A 10,165-nucleotide genomic window follows, 5' to 3' on the forward strand; every position below is an offset into this window, starting at 1 on the left:
TGCAGAACCGTAGAAATAGGCTTATCTCCCTCTAGAATAAAATAAAAATAGTCTGGGCGTGGATTTGTGTGTTCGGGCGGTGAAAAAATAATACCTACTGGCGATATACTCGTTAAATAGTCGCTTGCCCTCTTGTATGGCAGAACACACCTTGCAGAACAGTGTACTATAGGCTCCTCCACCTCAGAAGGTCCGGGAGGTAGAAAAATATAAGGTAATTTCTCCTAGTGATATAATTGTTTGATCATTGTTTTGCCTTTTTATATAGCGAAACACACCAAGCATAACCGTGAATATAGGCTTGTCCCCCCCCCCCCCCCCCACACACACACAAAAGAGTAGGCGTGTTGGGCGTTAGCTGTTATTTGTCAGGACGGTAAAAAACAACTAATGTCTCCTATTAATACCATTCTAAGATAGTTTGTTACTCTCTTATATAGCAAAACCCACAGCATGCATAACAGTGAATAGGCGTGGTGGTGGTGGTGATGGTGGTGGTGGTGGTGGTGGTGGGGGTTGTGGTGATGTAATTTGGTGGTTATGACTATTAGGGGGACTGGTGGTGGTGGTGGTGGTGGTGGTAATGATAATGACAGTAGGCAGTTTTAATGGAGATGGTGGTGGTGGTGTGTATGTGGTGGTGATGGTGGTGGTGATGGTGGTGGTGATGATGGTGGTGATGGTGATGGGGTTGGTGGTGCGGGGAAGTGGTGGGTTGCCAGAGATAAAAAAAAATCCCAGTGATATTCTAAAATAGTCGCTTTCTTTCTTATATAGCAAAACCCACACCATGCATAACACTGACGAGGCCTCCCCCCCCCCCCCCACACACACACACACAACAAGGGCGTCAAAGGTTATCTCTGGGCGTCCTGGTGAAAAAAAAATCCTCCTAGTTATACAATTAATTCCTAGTCTTTTCCCCTCTTATAGCTAAACCCACACACCAAGTAAAACACTGTATAGACTTGTCCCCCTCAACAACAAGGGTGTGTGGTGGACCTCTGGGCGTCCGAGCGGTAGAAAACACTAATTTCCCCTTGTGATATGATTATAAGATCGTCGTTGCATGGCCTTCTTATATACTAAAACACACACCATGCAGAACAGTGACTAGGCTTGTCTCGCCCTCGAAAAAGGCGTGTCGGGTTACCTCTGGGGGTGGGCTCGTGGTGTCGGGCGGTGAAAAAAAAAGTAGTTTCTCCTAATGATACAGTTCTTAGTCTTTCCCCTTTCACACCATGCAAAACAGTGTATAGTCTTGTGCCCCTCAACAACAAAGGTGTGTAGGGTTACCTCTTGGTGTCGGGCAATGAAATAACAATAACAACAACACAAAATAATTTCTTCTATAGTAAGATCGTCGTGTTCCCTCTTATATAGCAAAACACACACCATTCAGAACCGTGTATAGGCTTGTCCCTCCTCAACAAAAGAATAGGCGTGTTAGGTGTTAGGTGCTAGGCGGCCGAGAGATGAAAAAAATCTAATAATATCATTCTCAGATAGTCGCTTTCTCTCTTATATTGCAAAACCCACACCATGCATAACACTGACTAGGCTCGTCCCCCCCAACAACAAGGGCGTGGGTTACCTCTGGGCGCGGGGTCGTGGTGTCGGGAGGTGGACAGGACGGTGAGGCGGGCGGCGGACGTGGCGGGGTTGTGCTGGGTGTGGGCGTGTGTGCCTCCGCCCGTCAGCGACACCGTGGCGTCTCCATCGCGGGCGTGGGTGTGGGCGTGTGTCGTGTCGGCGTGGGCGGCGTGGTGGGCGCTGGGCACGAGGTCGTAGAGGCCGTCGCTGAGGCCCGCGGTGAGGGTGTCCATTTTGTAGGTGGAGGCGCGACGAGCGAGGCCGAGACGGAGGCGGGCCGCGGCGCTCACGAGGCGGCGATGAAGGGCGAGGTGGAGGCTGAGGACGAGGAGGGCCGCGACACCACACTTCCGGCGCACCACCACCAGCACCACCAGCAGCAGGCGAGGTCGACGGTGGAGGCAGAGGAGTAGGAGGAGGAGGAGGAGGAAGAAGAAGAGGAAGAGGAGAAGGAGGAACCGAGCGACGCGCCGTCACACGCTAAACTGTCGACAAATGACCGTCCCACAAATCTGAAAGTCTGGCCTTAATCCACCTTGATGCTGAGTTTTAGGAGGTATTACAGTATCGGCGTTACACCACAGCAAGTTGATTTTGAGCGTGTGTTACCAGAAGCGCTGTATCAAATAATGGAGCGGAGATAAGTCGCCACCTCACCTCCACCTCCCGGGGCCACGGCTCCCCTCGGTGGGCGGGTCCCCGGCGCCCGACCAATGGCAGGGCGGCGCCGGCGACCAATCATCCCGCGAGGGGGCGAGGGAGTGGCGGGGCGGCGAATGACAGCTGTGGAAATTGTGTGTTTTGCATCCTTAAACTCGTGTGTTGTCCGATATATTTACGGCGGGGAGAGGAAGATACCGGCACGGGCTGCTCTTTATTCCGTCAATTAGTGAGGTGAGGAAGGAAGGAAGGGGCAGGGAGGAGGAGGAGAGAGAGGAGGAAGAGGAGGAGGAGTTGTCTGGCGGAGGAAAGCAGGGAGGGAGGCAGGGAAGGGAGGGGAACCGAGAGACAGGGAGGGCGAGAGGGGAGGCATGGAGGTAGGGAGGGAGGGAGGGGAGGAGGGGAGCAGCTCACACAAAAGTGGATTGCGGCTCCCGGTTTGACTTCGGAAAGAAGGGAGTGTGTTGCCAGATTTTTATTTTCGCCGCTGGGATTCCGAAGTACTCTTGGGCAGATCCATCTTCCAGGAGAAGCTGTCGTTCCTCTTACTCCCGCCCTCTTTCTTTCCCTCTCTCGCCTCTTAGCTTCCCCTCGGCCCCTCCACCACCACCACCACCCCCGCCACACATGCCTCGACGTCCCTTCCTTCCCCGTCGGTGGCGTCTCGGGCGCTTCAAGACGATTCCCCGAACTCGTGTCTCTAAGAATGTTGTTGCTTCAGGATTTCTTCGGCGGTGACTCGCTGTGGTGCTTGGCTGGCTGACGAATGGGGGGAGGGGGGGGGGGAATTAGGGGGGAGGGTGAGGGGAAAGGAAGGAAGGGCGTTGCTCTCTCTCTCTCTCTCTCTCTCTCTCTCGCTCGCTCGCTTCTTTTTCTTTTTCTCCGACTCAGCAAGACAATGAAAGCGCGCTGACTTTCTCTTTTTTTTTTCTTTTTTCTTTTTAGATTTTATTTCTTTGTTTTCTTTCTTTTTCTTTTTGCGTTTTTTCCCTTTTTTTGTGGGGGGTGGAAGAGGGGAGGTTTGAATGCTGTTCCCTATTTTTTTATTATTTTCTCTCTCTCTCTCTCTCTCTCTCTCTCTCTCTCTCTCTCTCTCTCTCTCTCTCTCTCTCTCTCTCTCTCTCTCTTCATTCGTATACTTCTTTATAAATACAACTTAAGCTCACCACTCTCTACCTACTACTACTACTACTACAGCAACTACAACTACGGCAATACTACTACTACTAATAGTTAAGACCAAGACTAGCTACTACTACTACTACTACTACTACTACTGCAACTACAACTACGGCAATACTACTACTACTAATAGTAATGACCAAGAATAGCTTTATCATTGTTCTTTTTCACCTACTTTCATTTGTTTTAATCAGAATCTATTCCCTAACATTCTGGTGTATAGTAACCACAAGCGGCCTAACACACTCTCCAACAAGGTTCTCTAAATTAATCTTCTTCTTTCTTTAATCAAACCATTTTGGCGTCCTAGCACACACATATATTTAACGAGGCTTCCGTAAGAGTTGTGGGTCCTGGCAATATGTGATTTCTAAGCTAATGATGTATCTTGTGTTACTCCGTTCATGTTAACTTGGCGAATGAGCCCCGCCCACTCCAACCCAGCAACCACCATTAGGGTTACACCTCTCCCAGGCATCCACCAATCACATGCCGCCTTTGTTGGGGAGGGGCGTGGCCTTTTTGCACACCGATGATATACGTACTATAGTGAAACCAAATTGTCGAGTCCGTTTTGGCGTTGGCTCCCGCGGGTCCGTTTCTCCCCTCTGCTCTGCCACACAGTCCCAACACCTATTTTTTTCCTCTCATATGTTACCTACAGCTTACATATGAGAGGAAGAGATGGGTGTTGGGACTGTGTGGTAGAGCAGAGGGGAGGAAAGGACCCGCGGGAGCCTACGCCAGACCGGCCTCGACATATTTGGAAGACCATAGCTAAGGTCCATAATCTTGAGTTCGTATTGTTAAACGTTTCGGCACCTCACTTCGCCTTCTGATAAGCCTCTCGTATAGAAGTTGTCGGGATTTCAATGGACTGTTTGGTGATCGTGGTGATACTTCTACACGATTTATTCACCTTGAACGGGAAAATAACCAATGAATACACGGTTAATCTTCTCTGTGGACTTGGGAAATAGTCGTTATAGTGGGAGCCCGATACGTTCAGGAATACCATCTTCAAACCTTTAGGTGCAGGCAGCCAAGCATATACTTACATTTAACAAGGCTTTCGTAGGGTTTCAGGGCATTTCCATGAGTAGTTTTATGATCCGTGTTATGGTTTGACAAAGTTTCAGCACCATGAACTTAAGGAAACACTCATGGGGACGCGTTTAACCCTTCTTTTGGCCTTTTGAAACGATTGATGCAAGGAAAGGCTGCGTCTTATAAGGTAGGTATATTATATTGTCAAACGCTGCCGCCTCTCACGTCAGCTATTTTTAAAGTCCCCCCAAAAAATAAATCGGGTTCTCATGAGTGTTTTTTTACTTTCACGGTACAGAAGAAGGGTCGAGCTAGCACCGGGGTCAAAAAACTACCTCTGGAAAGGCCCAAAACTCCTACGAAAGCCTTGTCAAATGCGTGTGCTTGGGGGACGGAATGTTAAGAATATGACCCTGTAAGAGTGCCGACCTATATGGGAAAGGGAAAGGGCTCGTTTTGAGGTTAGCGTGTGTGGAGTAGAAAGAATGTCAGTCAGTAGAACTTGTCCGTGTGCAGGCATTTTCGGCCACCCAGAGAACTATATATAAGCTGGGTTGGTGCTGTCGATGCTCTGATAATTGATGGGTCGTAAATTAAGGACTGCCTCGTGGTGGAAAGGAATCTGAGAAAACGGATATGTAGTTGGTTATAACGTGTTGAATTCAGTATTTTTCTTATTGATGTTGCTGTTGTTGTTGTTGCTGTTGTTGTTGTTGTTGTTGTTGTTGTTGTTGTTGTTGTTGTTGTTGTTGTTGTTGTTGTTCCTCATCTTTTGGAAATTAGTAGATAGATAAATGAAAAGAAAAAAAAGGATATACGTAGGTAGAGAGAGAGAGAGAGAGAGAGAGAGAGAGAGAGAGAGAGAGAGAGAGAGAGAGAGAGAGAGAGAGAGAGAGAGAGAGAATACATTGACGATTGAGTATTAGTGACAAAATTTTATGATAATCCGGCATTACATTTTTGTCGTTACGGCCGCGCCTTTTTTTTTAGTATTACAGGACGGGGGATTGTTGTTGTTGTCCTTGTTGTTTGTTGTTGCTATTGTTACTGTTATTATTATTATTATTATTATTATTATTATTATTATTATTATTATTATTATTATTATTATTATTATTATCGTAGTTGCAGTTGAAGTAGTAGTAAAAGTGGTAATAGTTGTAGTAGTAGTAGTAGTAGTAGTAGTAGTAGTAGTAGTAGTAGTAGTAGTAGTAGTAGTAGTAGTAGTAGTAGTAGTAGTAGTAGTAACAGTAGTAGTAGTCGGCCACAGTCATTGGCGGGGTGGGGCCAATGAATTGCTTTGTGAAAGGATATGAGAAAATATACCGCTCACAACGCAACTCTAATAGATGGAGGCCGGTAGTAGTAAAAAAAAATAGTAGTAGTAGTAGTAACAGTAGTAGTAGTAGTAGTAGTAGTAGTAGTAGTAGTAGTAGTAGTAGTAGTAGTAATAGTAGTGGTAGTGAAAGAAGTAGTAGTAGTAGTAGTAGTAGTAGTAGCAGTAGTGGTAGTGATGATAGTAGTAGTAGTAGTAGTAGTAGTAGTAGTAGTAGTAGTGCTAGTAGTAGTAGTAGTAGTACAGGTGGTAATGATAGTAGTAGTACTCGTGGTAGTAGTAGTAGTAGTAGTAGTAGTAGTAGTAGTAGTAGTAGTAGTAGTAGTAGTAGTAGTAGTAGTAGTAGTAGTAGTAGTAGTAGTAGTAGTAGTAGTAGTAGTAGTAGTAGTAGTAGTAGTAGTAGTAGTAGTAGTAGCAGCAGCGGTTGTTTCCCTGTCATCATACGTTACCGTCACACTCATTAGGAGGCCACGTGACCGTTTTCCCGAAGGGGAAGAGGGAGAGAAGCATATAGCGTGACGGGGAGGTATACGGCACACATGAGCGCCTCCCACGCCCATGACAGGTGCACACACACACACACACACACACACACACACACACACACACACACACACACACATACACACACACACTGATAAGGATAATAATAATAATAATAATAATAATAATAATAATAATAATAATAATAATAATAATAATAATCTAAATAATGAAAAAAAAGTTCTTATACAAAATCAGTGTTTGATAATTATCTGTTTTCTTTTATTTTCTTATTGATGTATTTATTTGTTTTTTTATTCATTTGTTCGTTTATGAGTTTTTTAGTTTCTGTTGATAAACAAACACTGATTTCCTTGTTACAAACCTACCGATTTTGATATTATTATTATTATTATTATTATTATTATTATTATTATTATTATTATTATTATTATTATTATTATTATTATTATTATTATTATCACCATCATTATCATTATTACGCCTCAATATTAGTTATAATTTCAGAAAGGAACGATTACATATTTTCCTTCACCTCTCTCCTCTTCTGTAAATAACCTACATCTTCCTCCTCCCCCTTCCTCTCTCTCCCTCTCCCTCTTCCTCCACCCCTGATCACCTGTCCCTTCCTCTCCGTCTGTAGGTACAAGTCTGTGCATTTAATTTTCCATCACCTCCATTTAGCTCTTTACTTCTATCGTCTTTTTTTTTATAGTCACTCGTATTTTCTCCATTCTCTTCTATTCTCTCCTTTTCTCCTATTCTTTCCTTTTCTCCATTCTCTTCTATTCTCTCCTTTTCTCCATTCTCTTCTATTCTCTCCTTTTCTCCATTCTCTTCTATTCTTTCCTTTTCTCCATTCTCTTCTATTCTCTCCTTTTCTCCTATTCTCTCCTTTTCTCCATTCTCTTCTATTCTCTCCTTTTCTCCATTCTCTTCTATTCTCTCCTTTTCTCCATTCTCTTCTATTCATTCCTTTTCTCCATTCTCTTCTATTCTCTCTTTTTCTCCATTCTCTTCTATTCTCTCCTCTTCTCCATTCTCTCCTATTCTCTCCTTTTCTCCATTCTCTCATATTCTCTCCTTTTCTCCATTCTCTTCTATTCTCTCCTCTTCTCCATTCTCTCCTATTCTCTCCTTTTCTCCATTCTCTCATATTCTCTCCTTTTCTCCATTCTCTTCTATTCTCTCCTTTTCTCCATTCTCTTCTATTCATTCCTTTTCTCCATTCTCTTCTATTCATTCCTTTTCTCCATTCTCTTCTATTCATTCCTTTTCTCCATTCTCTTCTATTCTCTCCTTTTCTCCATTCTCTTCTATTCATTCCTTTTCTCCATTCTCTTCTATTCTCTCCTTTTCTCCATTCTCTTCTATTCTCTCCTTTTCTCCATTCTCTTCTATTCTCTCCTTTTCTCCATTCTCTTCTATTCATTCCTTTTCTCCATTCTCTTCTATTCTCTCCTTTTCTCCATTCTCTTCTATTCATTCCTTTTCTCCATTCTCTTCTATTCATTCCTTTTCTCCATTCTCTTCTATTCTCTCCTTTTCTCCATTCTCTTCTATTCATTCCTTTTCTCCATTCTCTTCTATTCTCTCCTTTTCTCCATTCTCTTCTATTCTCTGCTTTTCTCCATTCTCTTCTATTCTCTCCTTTTCTCCATTCTCTTCTATTCTCTCCTTTTCTCCATTCTCTTCTATTATTTCCTTTTCTCCATTCTCTCCTATTCTCTCTCATTCTCTCCTATTCTCTCTTCCATTCTCTCCTTTTCTCTCTCATTCTCTCCTATTCTCTCCTCCATTCTCTCCTATTCTCTCTCATTCTCTCCCATTCTCTCATTCTCTCCTATTCTCTCTTCCATTCTCTCCCTTTCTCTTTTTTTCTCCTATTCTCTCTTATTTTCTCTTCCATTCTCTCCTATTCTCTCCTTTTCTCATATTCTCTCCTTATTTTCTCTCCCATTCTCTCCTATTCTCCTATTCAATTCTCTTATTCTCCTATTTTCTCCTATTCTCTTCTATTTTCTCTCTTCCATTATCTCCTATTTTCTCCTATTCTCTCTTCCATTCTCTCCTATTCTCCTATTCAATTCTCTTATTCTCCTATTTTCTCCTATTCTCTTCTATTTTCTCTCTTCCATTCTCTCCTATTTTCCCCTATTCTCTCTTCCATTCCCTCCTATTCTCTCTTCCATTCTCTCCTTGTCCCTCCATTTTTATTCTCTCCAATATGATCCATTTCTATTTTTATTCAGATGTCTTTGTCTCCTTTTATTTCTTTACTTCTTCCGTTTGTTTTCTTTATATATCTTCATTTTTTATTCCTTTTGCTAATTTCTACCTCTTGTCCATCTTCATCTAGCTCTTTACTTGCTTTACTCTTTCCTCCTCCATTTATTTACCTACTTATATTCATCCTTTTCGTATTTTTATCCAGCTCTTCATCTCTCCCAATTCTCTTCTTCCTTCTTCTCTTGTAGCTTTCTCTCCTTCTTTCTTCGTCTATAGTTTTAATGTCATCTATACTTTCCTTGTATCTATATCATCCACGTATGTTATTCCTTATTCCGTAGTATCGTCAATGCCGTCTATAGTATTCGTTGTATTTTTATTATTTATCCATATTATTCCTTATTCTGTAGTGTTATTTATGTCATCTATATTTTTCATTCTACTCCTTCATTATTCTTTCCTTTATAACTCTTTTTAGCTCTTTACCTTTGTCAATTCTATTCTTTCTTTCTGCTTCTATTTTCCTTTTTTATTATTTTTTGCTCATCTGTTTCTTCTGTGTATCATTTTCATCGTTTTATTCCTTGTTCCTCGTATTTTATTCCTCTATCTATACCTACTGTTATATATTTTTCTCTTCCATTTACTTACTTATTTATTCATCCTCTTCGTATCTATATCTATAGTTCTTCTTGTCTCCCACTTCCATTCTTCTATTTTCTACTCCTTTAACTTTCTTTCTCCTCGTTTTCTTCCTCATTCTATTTTTCTTCTATTCATCCTCGACTCTAACCTACATGTTTTTTTTCCCCTTCCCATTTTATAATCTCTGTTAAACCTCTTCTGTATCAATCTATCTTCGTTTTCCATTTACTTCTTCTATTCTTTTTTCCCTTGCTGTTATTCCTTATTTTGCTACTCTTCTATTCCTCCTCTTCGCTACTTCTTTTTCTTTTTATCTCCCTCTTGTATATCCCTATCCAATTCATTCTCTCTTTCTTTGTTCTTCCTTCTACTCTCTTCCCTTGCTTTTATTTCTCATGTTTTCCTCTTCTATTTCTCATTTACTCTAATCGCTTTTTTTATTTTTTTTTTATCTATACCTATTCAATCTTTTCTTTGTCTTTATCTACCTCATTCTCCCTCCCAACTGTTCTTTATTCTATTCTCTATTCTTCTTTCTCTGGGTTTTCTTCCTCTTCCCACACCTCTTTAATCCTTCCTCTGCGGTCTTTGCACTCTCTCTGGTTGCTTCGTCTCTGTATCGTCAATTATCTCAGATTTTGTTAACTTCCAAGGTATTTCTGGTCTATTAACTAGTCAGGGATGGTTCACAGTCGTAGTATACTCTTCTATCTATCTATCTGTCTACCTATCTATCCGTATCTATCTATCTTCTGTGGCAAAAGTCTGTAATCTTAAACGTATCGGCCCCTCAGTTCGCCTGTCTGAAAGTCTCTCGTGGAAGTTGCCGGGCTTCTCATGGGGTGTTTTGTGATCCTAGTGATGGTTTTACACGGCCGCTGCACCTTGAACGGGAAAAGCCACCCATGAAAACCCGGTTAGTCTCCTCTGTGGCCTTGGAAAATAGTAATAGAGGGAGCTCGGTACGTT

At 42.3% G+C, this 10,165-nt stretch overlaps 1 protein-coding gene across 1 annotated transcript in view; it reads right to left on the minus strand.

Moving 5' to 3' along the window:
- Positions 1 to 3,021, minus strand: part of LOC126990358 (pituitary homeobox 3-like) — a 44,037-nt gene extending 41,016 nt beyond the window's left edge. Inside the window, exon 1 of the mRNA XM_050848967.1 lies at positions 1,595 to 3,021. Coding sequence (XP_050704924.1) covers positions 1,595 to 1,826 — 232 coding nt within the window. The 5' untranslated portion in view covers positions 1,827 to 3,021. The remainder of the gene's footprint in view (positions 1 to 1,594) is intronic.
- Positions 3,022 to 10,165: the final 7,144 nt, after the last annotated feature.

The sequence above is a fragment of the Eriocheir sinensis genome, unplaced genomic scaffold, assembly GCF_024679095.1.
Source record: "Eriocheir sinensis breed Jianghai 21 unplaced genomic scaffold, ASM2467909v1 Scaffold1584, whole genome shotgun sequence".
In the NCBI taxonomy this organism is placed as follows: domain Eukaryota; kingdom Metazoa; phylum Arthropoda; class Malacostraca; order Decapoda; family Varunidae; genus Eriocheir; species Eriocheir sinensis.